This window comes from Mustela nivalis, assembly GCF_964662115.1.
Source record: "Mustela nivalis genome assembly, chromosome: 3".
NCBI lineage: Eukaryota > Metazoa > Chordata > Mammalia > Carnivora > Mustelidae > Mustela > Mustela nivalis.
In genome coordinates, this window is record NC_139022.1 from 92780848 (window position 1) to 92802125 (window position 21278).

General features: G+C 35.6%; 1 protein-coding gene across 14 annotated transcripts in view; it reads left to right on the forward strand.

The window, feature by feature from the left end:
- Window positions 1-21278, forward strand: part of PDE4D (phosphodiesterase 4D) — a 1511392-nt gene that overhangs the window by 512021 nt on the left and 978093 nt on the right. For all 14 annotated transcript variants that reach the window (XM_082725937.1, XM_082725938.1, XM_082725936.1 and 11 more), the window contains one exon: window positions 4555-4784. In XM_082725937.1, coding sequence (XP_082582063.1) covers window positions 4555-4784 — 230 coding nt within the window. The remainder of the gene's footprint in view (window positions 1-4554; window positions 4785-21278) is intronic.

Below are 21278 nucleotides of genomic sequence, written 5' to 3' on the forward strand. Positions count from 1 at the left end.
TGTACTTTTTAACCCCCAAGTAATACATTTTATAGAGAATATAGAAATTATTAATAAAAATATGAACATCATCCCAATGCCATCACTCAAAGAAAGCCATTTTAGAGAATTGGGCTATATCCTTCCAGAATTTTTCTGTGACTATAATATGTTGATTTTTCATTTTGTTTTGTTTTAGCATAGCTTTACAAAAGTAAGATCATTTTGTAATCTGTTTTTCTTAGTTGATGTTTTATCATAAACATAATCACATATCTTTCTGCATTAACAACCTCGTAATATTTCATAATATGATAAATCAACATTTATTAAGCCAATCCCTCAATACAACAATTAGATTACTTCCAGTTATTCATTACTATAAATAAGCTGGAATGCAGGGTGCGTGGGTAGCTCAGATGGTTAAGTGTCTGACTTCGGCTCAGGTCATGATCTCCAGGCCCTAGGATCCAGCCACATATTGGGTTCCCAGCTCAGTGGGGAGTCTGCTTCTCCCTCCCCCTCCTCCTTTCCCCTATATCATGTTCTCTCTCTCTTTGTATCTCTCTGTTTCTAAAGAATAAATAGAATCTTAAAAAAAAAAAAAGCTGGAATAAACATCTTTTTACTTGGATCTTTTCCAGTCTTACTGGACTACGCCTAACATGTCAAAAACACTAGTTCCCAAGTTTTAGTATGCATAGGAATCATCCTGAGGACTTATTCAGACTTCTAGATCCTAGTTATAGAGATTCTGATTAGGCAGATCTGGAATAAGGCCTGGGAATCTGAATTTTAGCAAGCACCATCTGTGATTACTGTGCAGGGAGTTTGGGCATTACATTTTGAGAAATGATGGCTTAGATATATCATAAATAATATCTTTTCCCTCCAACCTTTGCAAAAATACTATTTTCCAGCAATAAGATACATGTGTCCTAGTGGTCAGTTTTACATTTCTTTACAAAATAAGGCCATTTAACCTCCTGCCTTCTACCAGTTATTCTATATATCTTTGAAATATCATTGATATACACTGATCTGGAATTTTTAAAGATCCCTTTGTCATACTGTTTTTTTTTAATGGAAATGTTAGGATATAGATATATACTGTTCTGTCATTTTTATTGTCAAGATAAAAATACTATATTTTTAATAGAGGTTCTCTCAAAAGAGGTTACCTCTCAAAGTGGTTTTATCTAAAAGAGAATGTCACAAACATTGAGTCTTTCATCGGATTGCTTGGGTTATATGAAGCATTTTTGCAGTAACAATGCTATTGTCAGAGTGGGCAGCTCAACACTTATAAAAATACATTAGCTTTGGCCAGTTGCATTCAGTGTTCAGCTCTGCTAGACTCATCCTTTGTTCTTCTTTTCCATGTTCATACTGAAGAAGGGTATCTATACACTTCAGTTATTAACTGCTCTTGAGAAATATGTAAGGCAAATTATGACCTGTTAGCAACCTCAGAATGTGGGTTCAATTTGGACTTAAGTGGTTAGATGAAGACATAGAACTTCACAAACACACTGAGGCTCAGTTTCTCAATCTAAAGGCCAAGAATATTACATTTATTACCTTTTCATTTTCTGTATTTGCCATCTCTCTATACATTAATTTTACCATTGGCTATCATAAAATCAGAGTATTCAAAACTGAAAATGGTCTTAAGGTTCATTTTGTACAACCTCTCAATTTTATGTCTAAAGAAACTAAAGCCCAGAAAGGTTCAATGACCTCTTAATACCATAAAAGTAATTATCCTGGAAACTCAGTCTCCTGATTTAACCAACAAGGACTATCATTAATTATTAGTGTTTATGTCCTGATTTCAGTTCTGTTGTTATTTTAATGAAAATATGAAGCTTATTAAGTTTTGGTCAATTAGTACATGTTCTCTTCTAGTAATCTGCACCCTACCACACTATACCTGTTAGAGGTAGTAAAACACAGTTGTTATTAGCTCCACCTTTAACTAAAAGAAAATTGGTTTTGAATCTTGACCTGAAGGGTATTCAGCCATCCTAGTTTGGGCCTGAGTGATTTCCGCAGACATGGAAATTTCAGTGCTAAGATCAGAAAGTCCTAGGCAACTGGAGGGGTTACCCTACCAATCATGTGGCTGATGAAGGCATGCTGTTTCATAGGTTTCTCTTTCTCTATGTGTAAAAATGGGAAAAGTAACAGCACCTAACTCAGAGGATTTCAGTAGAATTCGAGAGTTGGTATATGTAAAACAAGCACCAATTAGTAAGGACTCAACAAATATTAGTCATTATTAAAATTTTTCTCAGATTTGTTGAGATGTAATTGACATAGGGCAGTATGTAAGTTTAAAGTATAACAACACTGTGATTTGGCTTACACATGTGAAATAGCTACCACAATAAGTTTAGTTAATATTCATAATCTCAAATAGATACTGAATGGAAAAAGAAAAAAAAATTCCTCATGGTGAGAACTCTCAGGATTTTTTCTCTAAACAATTTTCGTATATATCATATAACAATGGTAACTGAAGTTATCATGTGGTACATTATATCCCTAGTATGTATTTATCTTATAATGGGAATTTTGTTCTTTTCACCACTTTCATTCAGTTTCCCCTTCCTGTACTCCTGTTTCTGGTAACCACAAATTGAATCTCTTTTTTCTGTGAGGTTTTTTTTTTTTTTCTCTCTTAAATACTACATATAAGTGAGATCATACAGAATTTGTTTTTTTCTTACTTATCTAACTTAGCATAATGCTGTCAAGGTCCATCCATGTTGGATTGGCTCCTTTTGAAGCTATTATTACTAATGTTTACAAATCAAGAAGATTTCTCAGAGTGTAGATTTTTAGAATCTGGGTCTTCATATCTAGGATTTGAAATAAATGAACTTTGACTTTAGCTTAGACATGTTATTTACCTTTTGTGCCCTTATTTTATTCTATTTGTCCATTAAATTGGATAATAAAATGAAAGGCTGAGTAGAGTACACCACTGCATATCCTTTTACATTTTTCAAGATATAAACCAGAAAAAGACAAATTTTCTCTGTGGAATTGATAAAGATGAATGAAGTACCAAAGGCAGCATTGTGCTGTGAAAATATAAAGGAAATTAACCTGGATTATAATAGTAGTAGCTTCCATTTTGTTGTGTACAAACTGTGCCAGATATTGGTGCTTTAAATAATACATATCTCTGTTCCAGACAATAAACTTGAGAGGTAAAAATTATTATCCTAAATGTTCAAATGGAGAACCAACCTTACTTGTCAAAGATGGTATTGTAATAAGGAGTTCAGCAGAAATTCTAAGCTAGGCTCCCCAAAGTCAGTTTTTTTTTTTTTAAAGATTTTATTTATTTATTTGACAGAGAGAGATCACAAGTAGGCAGAGAGAGAGGAGGAAGCAGGCTCCCTGCTGAGCAGAGAGCCCGGTGCGGGACTCGATCCCAGGAGCCTGAGATCATGACCTGAGCTGAAGGCAGCGGCCTAACCCACTGAGCCACCCAGGCGCCCCCCAAAGTCAGTTTTTAACTTACAATGAACAGGCTTGTTTTGGGAAAAGTACTTTGACGCTCTGGACTAGTTTCTTTATCTCTAAAACTCAGAAGGAAATGAAATTGTTACTTATGATTGTTTATTACATTGTAGGTAATGAGAAATGCAGTTTCTTATGTTTCTAATAAAGAAACAGAAAACTCAGGGAAATAAAGCAGCACTCTTAAGAACACAGCTAAGAGACAACATAAAGACTAAAGCGTAGCATATTACCTGGTAACATTTGGTGAGTCTATCATTCTGAAGAGTGGGAGATAATAAACATTGTTAGATTAGACTTTCCAGTCACTGGGAAATAATAATTGTTGCTGCAACAGTATGTTTTTTCCAACTAACATCAAAATATTAATTTTTCTACTATATTCTAGACTTGGTTTACCTTGCATGTGAATAATAAAGATCTAATTTGAAGAATTCAATTATGATTTTAACATAATTCTCCTGGGTGCTCAGCTTTCTTTTTCATGTCCTTTTTTTTTTTTAATTCCCCTTACAAAGTCTTACTGTAAAAGTTTGCAAAGCATATTCATCCAAGTTACACATAGTATATGAAAATGTGTTACAAATATGGTCCTAAGTATGGAGAAAAAGAATGGGACTCATTTTCTCCCTCGTTATTCATAGGCATGAAGGTATAGGTATGTCATACATCAAGATATATATATGAATTTTCTGTAAGTCATTATATAGAAGTTGGAAAAATATTCTTACTTGTCCTTGATTTTATAGAATTCATGCACAAAGCTCATAAATTCTAAAATTATTGGAGATGTCAATTAACTGTAACAACTGAGCCATATTTTAATATACTGGTGAACAAATTTACCTTTTTAAAAATAAATCTAGATTTCAGTTATTCTAATCTCATCACCAAATATTGTTCTGTTAGTGTTGTTGCTTCATAGTTAGGCTTTTTCGTGTATACTTTTCCCTTAATTTCCTTCCCCAGAAGTATAGAGCTATCGTGTATTGATCAATGCTATTCTATTGAGAACTGTACTTTCTTTAACTATTGCCTTAGGCCTCTGAAGAAACACTGCATTCCAGTAATGAAGAGGAAGACCCTTTCCGAGGAATGGAACCCTATCTTGTACGGAGACTTTCTTGTCGCAATGTTCAGCTTCCCCCTCTTGCCTTCAGACAGCTCGAACAAGCAGACTTGAAAAGTGAATCAGAGAACATTCCAAGACCGACCAGCCTTCCCCTGAAGATTCTACCATTGATTGCTATCACTTCTGCAGACTCCAGTGGGTGAGTGCTTCTCGGCAATGTTTTTCCCTTTTGTATTTCGGATGGTGATTGTTATCTTTGGTCTTTCTAGATTCTAGATCTAGAGATTTTGTGGCTCATTGCTTGATTTGAGTGGGAGGAAAATGGGGTTTCTAGAGTCCAAAGAAAGAAGGGTAAATTTTCCTCAGGTAATGTCCCTCTCTCTGTAGGAGAAACTGTTTCAGTCAAACCGTTTTACACAGAGGAATTGAAAATATATTGGTAAATGATCATAAGCATCTTGGAAAGGAGACTTGAACTTAGAAAATTAATATTGGTCATATGTTATTTCATGAAAATTTATTAACAAATGAGAACTGATGGACAAATTACCACATAGGCATACATGTCTGGAAATAGTAGGCAATGTTCACTGATGCAAAACAAATTTAGAATCAAGAATAGATTGTCCTGTAATTAGAATCAAAGGAAATATGCAGTTAACGGGCCTCGTAATTTGGCCTATGACACTTCGAGGTGTTATTTACTAGAATACTGTTTCAGTTCCCAGCATGAGGTGATTTTATTTAGCATTAATACATACAGAAGGATCACACATAGTCACTGTCTCCAAGATGCAATAACATTTATATCTCCAACAAAGTATTTGTGTTTTTTTCTTTCTCTGCTCTTTACCAATAGAGATTTTACTATTTAAGAGCAATGTCACTAGGTAAAACATTGTGTAAGAAAGTATGGGTAATGGGTGCATCCTTTCTTTGCTCTTTTGTTCAGCTGCATTTTTAAGAAGCTTCAATAGAAAAGAAAGAAGGAAACCAAGTGGCCCATACTTGGAAAGACTCTAGAATGTTTGCAAAGATTATAAGAACAAAGCAATTTGTTATGTGGCAAATGTGATTCTTCCCCATTCTCTGCCAAATTTAAGGCATCTCTAGGGAAGGTACTTCAGGATTTTCTTAAAAGTGATTAGAAAAGTTGTGATCAGGAGAAATTTTGCTAATAACTGTCCTTTAAGATACTAAATTTAGTTGTTTGAATTGTTACTAGTTCAAAGGGCCTCTCTTATTAAAAGGTAAAAAGAAATTACTGATAAGTAAATAAAAATACAGCAAATTCTTTCTTTGAAATAATGGAAAGAGGGAATATTTGTTTAGTTATTTTTCATACTGGTTTTGGCTTCTGATGAACCATGCATATAAAAAAAGATTGTACTTCTATTCACCAAACACACTAAAGCAGTTGGGAATTGTATATGGCAGCTTGATCTGAACATTCCTTGAAAAATACTATCTCAAAAAACTGATTTCCTCTCTCATTGAGATCAATACCAATTCTGTTCATCTGTATAGAGGGCAGGATTCCCAGATGTCAAGGGTGCCAAGTGGTCACCAAGACCACTCCTGTTTCCATGGTTTGCTAGGTGAGCTTCCAGGACTCAGCAAATAGTCATACTCATGGCTGAGATTTATTTCAGGAAAAGAATACAAAGCAAAATCAGCAAAGAAAAAGGCACATAGGGCAAAATCTAGAGGAAACCAGAGACAAGCTTCCAGACTCTCCAGTCCCAGGGGAGTCAGACAAGATGCACTTAATTTCCTCTAAAAATGAGCTGTGACAGCACATGTGAAATGTGTCACCAGAGAAGCCTTCTACCAGAGAAACCCACGAAGAGACTCAGTACTTATGAGGAATCTAAAATAGTGCAACTCGTAGATACAGTAGAAGGGGACTTGCTAGGAGCTGGGGTAGAAGAAATGGGAAATTGCTATTCAATGGGTATATAGTTTCAGCTATGCAAAATGAATCAGCTGTAGAGATTAACTGTACAACATTATGCCTATAGAAAACAATACTGTGCTGCGAGCTTTGAAATTTGTCACTAAAGGTAGACCTTATGCTAAATATTCTTAGCACAGTAAAGAAAAAAAAAATCCCACAGAACAAAAAATTGACTCAGTGTCCAGAATTTTTACTGGGAGGTGGTCACTTGGGCACCCTCTGGCTAGTATGTGACTAAAGTTCAGATTCCTAGAAGGAAAGCTGTCATTGAGCACAAGCCACATTTTTTGGTAGAACTAGTTTAGGCACAGTGAATCACTCATACCATTCAGGGAATTGTGGGCACCTTCCTGAAATCCAAGTTTCTAGGGCTAACCTTTCAAACAAGCTTTTTTAAAGATAATAGTCACAGGACTGATGTTAACACTTTTCTGCACAGCAGGTTTATCTTAGAATCATTATCTTCCTTTTTCTACATTTGAGTAAGAAGAAATTATATTTATAATTAAAATTGAAATAAACCAATTTAAGCCTGTGATGCATTCAATTAACTTCGGTATCTCAAAAAAATTGGTGGCTAACTATGACTTCTTATTCAAACCTTTTATCATCTGTTATTAAAAGAAAATGATGTAGCAAATCTAATATCTCTATGTAGTTGGCAATGTGTATAATTAAAAATCTCAGGTAAAAGCCAAATTCATTTAATTAAATTTGAATGTGTTGCTCAAAACAAATAGTCCCTAAGTGCCTAAGGCGCTTCAGAATTGTCTGTGTGATAGTACTTATGTTGTTCCAAAGTTTGTGTCGTTCTTAATAAGAATCTAAGAATCAAGTTTAAGTGAAATTGTGCATACCATTTGTAAAATACTCAGGATTTTGGAGGAAAGAATTTGTCTTTGAGAGAAATAAAACCAAGGTAACTTGTCTGTACCTGAAAGCAGCCTGGAGATTCCATGGACAAGAGTAACCAACAAGAAATGAAGACTAGGAATGTATTAAAGTGATAGTTATTACCTTCTGAAGCAAAAATTAATTGTGAATTGAGTATTTGAGAAATATAAAAATCAGACGTATACTCTTCTGGAATACCTAAGCTTTGGAAGGGAAGCAGAAGGTAAATTTAGGGGCTACATTCTGTAGCCACTTCAGTTAACCCAAACCCCAGATTACTTCACAGAAAGGGCTTTTGGGGGAATTGAGACTATTTTAGCTTGGCTGTCTCAGTACCCCATTGTTAAAGGTGAGCATGTCCCCAGACCCCACTGTCAACTGACAATGCTGAGATATTGGTAACTATAAACCTTTGATGGGAAAGAAGTCTTTTTATGTCTTTTGGATTTATTTTCCTTATTTTCTTAACATCAATACTTTTTGCTCTTTCTTCTGATGTATCAGTATATCAGACCTTTGCTCAGTCTTATATCACACAGTGAGTCTACAGGCTTATGGCACCCCTTTAGAAAGATACATTCCCAAGAGTAACTAGTTTTTGAAAAGAATGTTGGCCTGGTGAGATGAGTGTTATGAATGGCGCTGTTAGCTTCCTCATGAAGTGCCTGGGTCAAGAGATTGAGTTCAAGAGAGCTTTTTTAGATGAACAGTTCTACAATTTAACTTTGATTTTTTTGTTGTTTTGAGCAGGCTATATGAATATGTTCAAATGTATGCCATTTACCAACTTCTTTGAGTATGCCTGAGGTGTTAGCTTGTGTGCATTATGATTTAGCAAACTTTAGAAGTTTTCAAAGATGACACAAAACAGAATTGTAAGATCTGAGATGTTGAAAACCTTGAATGTATCTACCAGTTACCTTCCCACGTGGGTATGGTCACTTAGACTTCATAGCTATATATTGACTAAACTAAGAGGGACATCTTTTAATGGGCTTGAGATGCTGTGAACTTGGTAAGAAGTAATTTGGAATGTCATAGCTTTTCATATTTCTCTTAGTTTTTTTTCCATTTACTTTCTAAAAACTTTTTATTAAGGGACAATTTACAGGCAGTAAAATATGCAAATCTTAAGTATATACATCTTGATAAATTTTTATATATATCTATACACCCATGTAGCAACCTTGCAGTTTCCTAACTCTTGGCACTGAAGATTAGTTTGGCCCCTTCTTGGATATTATATAAATGGGATTGTATGGTATGTGCTCTTTGTTTGGCTTTTATCATTCAAAATGTTTTTTTAGGTTTATTCATGTTGATGTATGTATTGGTAGTTTGTTCTTTTTTTGTTGTAGTGAACTATTCCACTGTATGAGTATACCCTAATTTATTTATCCATGGTCTCTTATCGATGGCCATTTGGAATGTTTCTTGCATGAAGCTATTATGAATATGTACTTTTGTATATAAGTCTTTTTGTGGGTATATGCAATTATTTCTCTTGATCATATGCTTAGGAGTGGAATTTCCGAGTCATAGGTAAATATATGCTTATCTTTTGTTAATGCCCAACAATTTTCCAAAATGATGTACTATTTTATCCTTCCAGTAGCAGTGTGAGAACTCCATTTGCTCTGCATCCTCACCAACATTTGTTATTCTCAGGCTTTTTCATTTTCTCATTCTGGTGAATGTGTAATGATACCTTACTATAGCTTTAATTTATATTATCCTGATAAGTAGTGATATTATTTACCTTCTAATATATTTATTGAACATATGGGTATCTTAGTTTATGCTATGCCCATTTAAAAATTTATTCAGTTTTTCTTTTACTTACTGACTTCTGGGGGCTCTTTACATATTTTAGTCATATATGTTAAGTCCTTTGTTAGGTATATGCATTGCAAAATAAATATTTTCTCTCAAACCATGGCTTCCATTTTTACCTTCTGTTTGCTTATAATTATGGTAACATTAAAGGCCTTTGAAATGTGTGCACATATTCGCATCAGTGTGTGTGTAGGAAAAAATGTAACAGTGAGATGTCAAAGAAATAAGGACAAGTGAGATGACAGTGGAATAAGGGGGGAAAGAGGAGAAAACGAAGGGGGAGAAACAGTAAACAGGAAAAGAGGTAAGTGTATAAGGTGGAGAAGAAAATAGAAGGAGGAAATTATCACAGCTTGATAAAGGGAAACACAGGTGACAAGAATGACACTTAACCTACAGGGAAGTTTTACTTAAAGACAAGGACAGTTATCCCTTGAATATTGAATGCTGGCTAGAACATCCAGGCACTAAGGGGGCAGACAAAGTAAAGTTGAGAATGATATGACAGTGTTTGTGGTGGCCCACAGCAGAGTAGTAAGTAGTTAAAATGCAGTCAGGTTGAATTTGCATCCTGCCTCACCACTTACTAGTGCTGTGACCTTGGAAAAGTTATCTAAGTACTCCAAGTTTCTAATTTTTCAAGGACAAAATGGGAATAATGGGAGTACCTACCTCATGGGTCTGTTGTAAGGATAAAATACTTAGCACTGTAAGCACTTAATGTATAATAACATCACCTACTACTATTGTTATGCTTTTTTTTTTTGGAAAATAGTAGAACAAATCATGTTTGCTGTTGTTGAATTTGTAGTTTGCAATAAGAAAACTGTAAGTCTATATTTTGTTCTTGGTATTTGTCCACAGAAATGCCCTGGTTTTAGGTATTGTTCAATTATGTTTAAGATGAGAGTGGAGATCCACTTCTTCCTTGCTTCGTCTCTGTAACAACTCTTGCTGACTTCTACATATTTTCCAGCCAGAATCCTCAAGAGGAATTAAGAGCTTTCTCTGGCTGCACCTCTGATCTTGACTTACTTTCCGTGATTGGTCCATGTGCCCCCAAATGCTCTGAGGAGGTTTAGCTTGCCGCACACAGGTAGGGAGTTGAGGGAGCAGAGAGCGGGTGAGGCGAGGTCATGCTAAATCTCTCTCACTGTGTTTCACTCCTACTATAATAAAATGAGAGCCAAAGAACAAGTTGTCCCCTTGTAATATGTTGACATGCCTCTGGATGGATGTATATGTGAGGATATGGGTGAGTGGAGAGTGTCAGAAACACTTTCTCATTACTAGTGTCCTATTACCTGTCTGGAGAAGTACACAGTGTGCATTTATATTAGTGTTTCAAAAGTAAGAAAGAAAGAAAGAGAGAGAGAGAGAGAGAGAGAGAACAGGGAGGGAGGAAGGAAGGAGGGGAAGGGAGAGAGAGAGAGAGGGAGGAAAGAAGGGAGGAAAGAAGGAAGGAAGGAAGGAAGGAAGAAAGAGAAAGAAAAGAAAAAATAAACAAGTTAAAGGAAGAAATGGTTACTCTTGGAAAATAAAATGAACTCCCCAACATGGGGGGAAGGATTACATTAGTCAAATAAGCTTTCATTTTACAAGGATCTTCCAGAAATATTTCCATGAGTTATGTGCCATTCACAGAGGAGCTGGTCTCAGATGCCAGTTAAACATTGATTTTCTGATGAACTGCCTATCATCTAGTGCTCTTGAGTACACACAGTACATTAGAGAGAACATAAAAAATGTAAATTTCTATGATTCATTACTGAGTCAAAACCCAAACAGAGTAAAAGCAATAAAAACAGAAACTTAAAGCAGACACACCTGATCTTTAATATTTGGTCTTAAGAAAGCATTCCATATTTGCAATATTTTGGATCTAAGGACTTATGAAGCCAAAGGGTTGTGTTTCACAGTGTACCCAAAAGACTTGCTTCTCCATATTGGATATGTGTTCAGGTTTTGAGAGGTTTATTTGGTAGATTCTTGTTGACAGTTATGTGGAAGATCTATAGGCAAAACTTTCCAAATTGAAAATTGGGCATACATAATTGTGATTGTGAAATATTCCTTAGAAATATAGTTTTCTTGAGCTGGATTTGGGGTTAAAAGTAATGACTACAAAGAAATTGGAAAGCAACATTTCCAGCAATCTTGAAGATACCGTGAGAAAGAAACTGTATTCCTTTGTCTTTGACTTATTTAAATGTGATTTATTGGCATAAAATAAACTGTTAAGCATCACAAGCCTTGTGTTTCTAAAGTGTTTAGTCTGTTTACTTAAATCTAGTTTTATTTTTTCTTTGAAATTCATGATTTTCGGGTGCCTGGGTAGCTCAGTGGGTTAAAGCCTGTGCCTTCAGCTCAGGTCAAGATCCCAGGGTCCTGGGATGGAGTCCCTCATCGGGCTCTCTGCTCAGCAGGGAGCCTGCTTCCACCTCTCTCTCTCTCTCTCTGCCCACCTCTCTTCCTACTTGTGTTCTCTGCCTGTCAAGTAAATAAATAGAATCTTAAAAGAAATTGTTGATTTTCAAGATTAAAATTAGACTCACAGATTGATGGAAAGCTGTATCTTTAATATATAGTATTTTGAAAAACAACATCTTTTTTTTTTTTTCCAGAATCAGTAGCTATTCTTGGATCTAACCTAAAATAAACAGCTAAATAACACTGGGTGATTTTCCTCCTACATCATAGAATCTCTGAATATTTTATGATATTTGTCATGCCCTAAATTTACAAAAGAATAAGATAATTATCAAACTCCAATTTCTTTTTCAGTCTACTATAGTGCCTTTTCATTCTTGTAAAACTTTCTGGCATTCTAATTAAGGATACTGCAAATAAACTGTTACTACATCACAGTATTTTACTCTGTATCTTTATGTCAGTTAAGTAATGTGTACCAGGGGAGGGCTTACTTTTGCAGTCAAAGTGTCTATGTCATCAGGCTTTTGTGTTCTTGAGAACACTAAAGAGATTAGTGACTTTGCATTTACCACCTCAGAGTATGTGGTCCCTGCTTCCGAACCTTTCTTATGCCAACTGTTTAATAGTACAGATTGGTTGGGAATCCCATATTTTCCAATAATGAGCCCAGTGAAGCATTTATTTTGCTATTAAAAGTTGATCGAAGACCACAGAACTATAGCCTGCAAAGTGCAGAGCTGAATAAAGGCACTTTATTTTTGTCCAGGAATCATAATTTTTAGCTCCTCACATAGCTCGTTTTCCATAAACACTCCCCTGCTTGACCATTCTTACATAACCCAAAGTTATTCATCACTGAAGTGTTTAGAGTAAGTTTATAATTCTTTAAGTCATGTTCTTCTGACTTTCAGTATTGTGTTCATGAAAATGAAAGTAGGCAAAAGCACCTTGAGTGGCTTTCTTTTAATTATTATGTATATATTTCATAATGTATATGCTGATTCAAACTTAATATTAATTATAGAGCATTACTTTGAGAAATGCAGAATAAGAAAAATGTTTTCAGCTGAAATTTAGGAAAGGATGAAAATATAAAAATCCCCCCTTCAGTGAGCACTAAAAAAGGGCAAAGAGAATTCATGAAAATAAAACTATAGGAAAGAAACTATAGGAAAAATATATGATCTCCTGTATTTCTGATGTTGTTGTTTATTTTCTTTTGGTTTAGTTTGGTTTTGCTGAAAATCCTCTCTACTGGGTTAGAATTTTTTCTAACAATTTGGGACATTGGTATCAATTATCATACTTATTTATCTCGTTTATTTAGGATCTTCTATCCACTTAAAAGAGAATAGATAGAGACAAGCATTTTTACATCTATTCCAAATCTGTGGAATTCAATCAAAGTAGCATGCCATTTTGTTATGTTGTTTGATGCCATTTATGTAATCTTTATCTGGATAATGTGTTGGGTTTAATGGATTAGCATCCTTTAAATCAAAGTTGATAGTTTGGAGTCTGGGAAAGGCAAGACATTTGTCCACATTTCCAGATGGATTTCGTCTCAGGGTATTCTGACTCTTGCTCCAATGTGATTCCTAAAAAGCAAAACAAAACAAAACAAACAAACAAACAAAAACCCCAAAAAACATTAATGCTAAATATCATAATAAACACGTATATATACACACACACACATACATAGACACACCTAATGTGATTTAATTCAAATTAACTATTTCTTGAAGTCTTATTTTTCCACACATTTTACAGAATCAAATTTTATAAAAATAAAAGAATAACTACAATTTATATTGATGAATATATTCATCTACACAATCATGTATTAATCATGTATTTATGCATTCACTAATACATTTATCCAATAAATAGTTAGTGTCTCTTATTTGCTGAATACTGAGCAATGAACTGGAGAAGGAAGACTCAGCAAGACCATTCTAGTCTCTTCCTTCATGGATTTTAGAACCAGTAGGTCATCAAACAAGAAAATAGGCAACTGCAACCCAGTTTGTTTGATATGAAGGACAAATTTGACTAAGGGCATGTGGAATAATATGGGATATCACAGGGAGCAAACTAATACAGGCCTGTGAGGAACTGACACTTTAGCAGAGACCTAAAAGGAGATATTACCCAACAGGGAGAACAGTAGGGACATAGTTTAGGGACAAAAGGGAACAGTGTTTGCATTTAGATGACTAAAACTTTAGCATGGTTAGATCACCTGATCATTTTGAAATATAGTTGGTAATCGTTACCATTAATTTTTCTTATAACCAACATGTGAGTGTTTGGAATATTCTCTCATAGTGCTGAGCATCCAAGGCATATACACCACCAAGGCCAATAGTTGTTTGATTCAAATTGCAAAGTGGGGATGCAGTGTAAGAAACGTAGGGAAAGGAAATTGAGGTATTTGCAAGACAATAAAAGAAGTGACGAATTATGGTAGCTAAGCTGTATATGGAAATAAGTGAATATAAGAAGGTACAGATACAGAAAGATTTCAAGGTCTTTAGAGGCTTCTATGGTGGGAAACAGGTGAGATTAAAATGACTGAACAGGCTGAAAGGATAGGAAGTTATATTTGGAGGATATGTTTGAAGTTAAGATTTAAGTGTTGGGGTCGTTTAAGATGTTTTAAAGATGTGGGGGATGCTAGGGAAGAGGGTGCTGCAATGGGAAAGTAATTGAGGAACTGAGAGAGTTAGCCATGAGGTGCCTCTTCCTCATGGACACTGAGGTCAAACAGCAAGACTCAAGATGTGAGGGCGTAAAATGGTGGACCCTTTTCAAAAAAGGGAGACTAGCAGAAGTCATTGATGAAGCAGAGTTGATTGGCCCCCGATGTCAAAAGAAGACTTCACAGTGGAGCAGGGGAATAACAATCAGTAAGTTAACATGAATAACCAGGAGAGCGTGGTCATCTTGAGAGAGGCACAGGCACCAAGAACAAAAGCAGCCTCCCTTCTGGTTTCCCTGCAAGGGAAGTGATGTTCTCAATGAAGAACCAGGTTTGAAAGAAGGCGGTATGTAGGTTGCCTGTTCAGTAGTGAGGCTGACAATGAATGGAAGTCTGTTTACCATGGAAAGAGATTTCTAGAAAAATAGAAAAATTGGGGAAGAAAAAGAGTGGGGGATTTGAACAGGGGTGAGAAATCATAGCATAGTATAAGGATAGTGAACTGGAAGAACACAGAGGAGAGGAAAAATTTCTATCTCAGGTATTTCTCTGAGGTATGATTATTATAGCTAAATTCCAGAACATTTTCAAGAATCAGCCCAACTGTCCTTTGACAGATTCAGGGGAGAGGGAGTGTAGCATAGTTACTAAGTCTTTTAGAAAGGCCATGAGGGCTGTCATCTCCAAATAAGCAGATTCACAATGGCATTCTCTGCTTCTCAGGACTTTCATCTTTTGGAAACAGCAGCAGCTTGCAGTGTTTGGGGAATTTTGCGTCTTTCAAGTTATTCAGCTGTGTCCTAGATTTAGGTGAAGGATTTGATTTTTTTTTTATGTGCATTATCTTTTCAATCAGTTCTATTTTATTTTAAACAATTATGTTTTAATATTTGACTCTAATTATTTTGCCAGTTATAATAACAACTTAGGTATTTTGAATTAGCATTTGGGTTTTTCTTTTGAGAATTTCCTTTATTAGAAAAGATCGTTGTCTTAAACATACTGCTTTCTTAAATATTCTTAAATACTATCTTTGGGATTCGAGCATTATTCCAGTTCACCATGCTGCTAATTGTAGCAGTGAAATCTAGAGTGAAATTGAATTTGATGTGGACAAATACCATTTGTAGAAAACTTTCTTTAGTAAATTGGACTACTAATGTAAAATGAAACACCAGAAAGACACGTGTGTATGTTTTTTCCCTCAACTTGGATGTTACATATTATTTTCAGACTTTATCTTCTAGTGGACCGTGTTCATGCTAATATTAAATCTGTTTGATAAAGGTTAAGACCTGGGACTAAAAATCTTGATATAATACCTCTGCAAACCCAATTTTTATTTTCGTTCTTTCCTATGACCTTGTGAATGTCATTTTCTCTGTTTTTGTCCTCACCATCTGAAATAGTATTTATGACTAGAATTTAGCAACTGTGGAATGTATCACACTTACAAAATGCCTTAGCAAAGGTTATTATACTGCACAGAGGCCCAAGAAGAGAGGGCTTCATTTGTCTTAAGAAAAAAATATAAAAGTTAATTGATTTTCAGAGGCTAACTATAACAAATAAAGACTGGAACCCACATTGTGTCATTTTGGTTTATAACTTCTGGTATATTCTATTCAGTGTCCACAGAAAAACCTGAAATAAGGGCTTATGATTTTTGGTTTATTTAGTTTTTTTATAAAATTGCTTTGTAAGTGAAAGTCATTCTTTGCAGTAGGAAAAACAGTGAATGAATGGTAATGAGAATTCACATTCCTGGACCATTATCTTGTCATTAAGTTGATCATTATGATAACTGTATGGTACCATGGAAGTGGTTGGGCCTTTTGGAAAGAAAAGCAAAATACACGAGTACACTTGTGTTAGTTACACCACTACAAAATAGATGCCTGCATGTAGCTAAGGATGGGAAAGTAATATAAAGTAATTAAATTTTTTGGAACGACAAGATTGTGGTTATTTTTTCTCTCATCTTGATTTCTCTTGAAAAATATGTGTTTATTCAGTAACATTACATTAAAAATTGCACTCATGATTATTTGCCATTTCATTCATCCAAATATTTTTCAAGTCTTTAATATATAATAGATCCTATTTTAGGCACTGAGAGAGTATTTATGAATAGATAAAAATAAAATTCTTGGCATTTTGTTTCTCACGTGTAATTCAGTGGGTATTTTTGGCAAATATGTGGAGGAGGAATGCTGGGGCCTTTCAGGGTTCTCTTGATCATTTTGTGTAACCATGTCGCCATTTGTAGACAAGTCCCCAAAAAGATCACCAGCAGAATCTATTGATTAAGCAAAACTGAAGTTAGTCTCACTGGAATAAAGAATACTACCTTTAAACTTAGAAATATTTCAGAAGGGGAAAGTAAAGAAAGGATGTTTGTAGAGTCTTAGAGCCTGCTATTGCTAGGTGGAAAAGTGATTGGGAGTGCACCTATTTTAAACACCTAAAAGGCTGGGGTGCCTGGGTGGCTCTGTTGGTTGAGTATCCAACTCTTGGTTTTGGCTCTGGTCATTATCTCAAGGATGTGGGATGGAGCCCTGATTTACCAGGGCTGTGCACTCAGTAGGGAGTTTATTTGAAGATTCTCTCCCTCTATCCCTCCCCTTCTGCCCCCTACCCTATTCATGCTGTCTCTCAAATAAATAAAATCTAAAAAAAAAAAAAAAAAAAAACCTAATAGCTTTGGATTAATGGAGTCTTTGAAGTAAAGTGAGGGTCTTAAGGTGAGCTCTGAAGAGCTAACTGTTAATTTTTATAAATAGGCTATTTTCTTTGTTTTACAGTCTTACTATCCAGGAACAAGTATTCCCTGGAGCATAGACCTAAGTTATTTTTATCTGATCCCAGAATTTAACACTAAAGCAGACACTTGAGCTTTGACCCCAAATTGTATAGCACTGGGGCAGGAGAATATTTTGGTTTTAGTTCTTTCACCTTTGTGAGCCTAGGTAATGTGCTCTAAATGTTTGTACCCTACACCTCAAATTAATATTTTGAAATCCTAATCCCCAAGAGGATGGTATTAGATGTGGGATCTTTGTAGAGGTGATTAGATCATGAAGATAGAGCCTTCATGAGTAGAATTAATGTTTTTATAAAAGAGGCCCCAGAAAGATCCCTCACCCCTTTAACTGGACATAGCGAGAAAGCCATCTGTGTACCAGAAAGTGGGCCATTGGAAGACAACAAGTATGCCAAGCTTTGATCTTGGACTTCCCAGACTCTAGGATTATGGAAATAAATTTCTGTTCTTTATAAGTCATCCTGTTTATGGTATTTTGATATAACAGCCTGAATGGACTAAGATATTAGGTTTATACTCATTTAGCCAGACATTGCAACAAGACAGGTGTTGTACCCTGTAGAGTAGAATAAAGAGGGTACCTCTGTACCCTCTTTGGGTTTTTTTTTTGTGGGTTTTTTGTTTGTTTGTTTGTTTTTAAACTTATATTACTGTCACTCTGTTGCTTGGGAATGTAACCCTGGGGGTAGACAAAGGGATAAGAACTCAATGAAGATCCTGGAATAGGAAACTGGTTTGGCTGGTCAGTATCCAGGACACTTCTGTTTGGACGGAATCTCAGAGTAAGTAAGAGAGAGGGCCTAGCCTTCCTCAAGGATGCTGCAGGGGACAGATATTCCCAGTGCTTAACTCTCTGGCAGTTAGACCTCAGTGTTGTCAATCTGTTACTTCATGGCTAAGACCCCCATGACATGTGGCACTACAAAGTGGAGAAGTTAGTACTCTCCACTAACTTCTGCTAACAGTGTGGTTTTGGCTCCTAACAGTGGTTTTGGCTGGTTTTGGCTGCTAACAGTGTGACTAGCAGTTTATGTGTCCAGCTGGCATGCAGCAGGTTGCATTCTGGCAGCTCATTGCCCCCCTGGATCCCACTCACATCGGTTCTTCACGCTCCCTGTTGATTCTGACTTCTATCCTATATTCTTTTGATGAATTTCTTTTCCTTGCTGAAGTTCATCAGTATTGATTTTTGTTGTTTGCAACCCAGAACCCCGATATGTACACAACCATTAATGAATTTATTATGAGGCTTTACCACTCTAGAAAATAATGTATGGGAAGTGCTCTGAGTTTTTCAGAACTTTCACTGTAAAATCAGTAATAAAAATTAATAGAGAGGAACCAAAAGGAAGAATTGAGTTTTCACATCTGTACATTGCTTTTCCATAAAAGAGTAACAAAAAGGAGAGCGCTGGAAAGAAGAATCTCCTGAGATGTCCCTGGTGAAGTTTGTGAAACTCTCAGTAAGGAGACAAGGACAGGGTTTCATTGTAATTATTCCCTTTTGGCTGTTCAAGCTGGTAGGCTTAAAATGGACTCCTAATGAGAGTGGTTTGCACTGCATTAATTAAGTGCATGAAATTACAAACTGCATGTCTTTTCTCTCTGAGAATATTCTTCCTCTATAAGTACTAGTTTATTTTAATTTCTCTCTTTTTTAAAAAAGTTTTCTCTGAAGGAAAATTAACTCTGTTGTGAGTTTATTGAGAAAGCCTACCCTTTGGTTATGGGAGCATACCTCTCTCTAACTCTTCCTTATATGTAGTACTAAACCAATCAGATTTGTTCTGCATGTAGAATTTTGAAGGCAATTGTGAGGAAAAAGATGAGAAACTGTCAGTTAAACTTCCTTACACATGCTCTTGTCCTTTAGAAGTCATTTATCTTTGTTGTATGTGTGTGTGTGTGTGTGTGTGTGTGTGTACGCAGGTGCATACATATGAGTGTGGTCTATATCGGAAGATGTATTTCAGAGGGAGATGATTTCCCAAACCTTATCATCAATATGAAGAGAGGACATAGGCATGTAACCTCAGTGTTCTCACAAACTCTTGCACAAATGCCTTTCCTTCTTGATACCCTCTTTTTACCTTAATAGAGTATCTTAATTATATCCACAGCTTTTTAGCCTCAATTATAATTCCATGCATCAGAATATGTTTCCCTTCTAGAAGAATATCTATTCTTCAGGGAGTCTGTTCTAGTCAAATAGAAAGGATGATGTAAGGCCATTCTCCATGAGATGGAAATATTTCATTTAACTTAATGGCTTGTTCCAATGTTAATGGTGAAATTATGAGGAAAAACGGTGGATATCTGAATTTCCCTAGTTCTTCAGAATATTAATTCCATATCCACTCTATCTCTTATAGTGAAGAAAAATCTGGTTAGGTTAACAAAAAATGCAATTGAAATAGTTCAGAAAGGTTTTGGCATTTGCAGTCTTCCTTCCAGAAGATCTGAACTTTCTCTGATACCTGACTGAAGTTACTAAAATTACTCTCCTCTCTCTCTCTCTCTCTCTCTCTCTCTCTCTCTCTCTTTTAAAAGATTTTATTTACTAGAGAGAGAGAGTTCACATGGTGGGAGGTACAGAGGGAGGAGCAGGGGGAGAGGAAGAAAATATCTAACAGGCTCTGCACTGAACAAAGAGCCTGACGGGGCTCTATTGCAAGACACTGAGATCACCTTAGCTGAAACCAGGAGTTGGACGCTTAACCAACTGAGCCATCCTGAAAAGACTGCAACTTGATTCTTCATGAAGATCCCCTAAACCTGGAACCCAATTTACCAATTAGGAAATTATATCTTCAGTACTTAGATGGTCTCTGATTTGTTGCTGTGGTAGAGTTAATGCACCTTTAACAAATACAGATCTCTCCTAGGAATATCTTAAACGTGGCAAAAATTGGCCTCAGCAATGGTCACCTAAAGCCATTTCAATTTCACTGTTATAAAATAGCACTATAAAAACTTTAGTTCAAAATAACAGTATTGTTGTATAATACTAAGATCTATTATTAAACTGCCAGAATATTGCTTTAACAATTTGAAAAGCCTTTTTTTTTCTTTTTTTAGAAAAATGAATTTGGGGGTGCCTGGGTGGCTCAGTGGGCTAACGCCTCTCTCTTCAGCTCAGGTCATGATCTCAGGGTCCTGGGATTGAGCCCCACATCAGGCTCTCTGTTCAGCAGGGAGCCTGCTTCCCACCCCCCCACCACCTCTGCCTGCCTCTCTGCCTACTTATGATCTCTGCCAAATAAATAAATAAAATCTTTAAAAAAATAAAAAAAGAAGAAGAAAAATGACTTTGTGCAATACCTCATTAGAGTCTATTAATTGATGAGAAAAAAATCAGGTGACATTTGCAAAAAATAAAATTGCCATCAGTTGAAACATCTGTACCATTTCTCTTATTTAAAGGACATTTTTATCCTGGAAAATGACTGACTGCTTCCATTAGCCTCACATCACAACAACAAAATAAAGTTGTCTTTGGATGGCTTCTAATTTACATTTAAATTATCCCCATGGCAGCATTTTGTAAGCACAAGCAAACAAAAGATTGTTTGAGTGACATAGGCCTATCCACATGAGAGAGAAATATATCATCTACAAAATTAAAAAATACGGGTTTTAGTAAACACCTCTGAAAAGGAATTATGAGGATCTGCATTCTTTACCTCCTAGAGTTTATCTTTCTAATAATGCTTCAGAAAAAGAAAAATTCTAATATAATTCCCCTGGAGGGGTCATAGGACAATGATGCCATTTGAGACATATTGAGGTAAAAATCATTTGATGTCCTCAAGTAGAATTTCTTTTACTGTTCTTCATTTTCACTGTTGACTTTAATTCTCTTTCTAAAATAATTTTGGGTTGTAAACTGGTGGTGACCTGGAGATTTAGTGGAGTTGGGGAATAATGGGTGAGATTTTCACTTATGAAAGATCAAAGAGTCTGTGAAGCAGTGATGGGGCTAAATCTGAATGACTAGAAAGGGAAGAGTGATATAATTTTTTTCCTCATGTACTTCTGCTTTAAA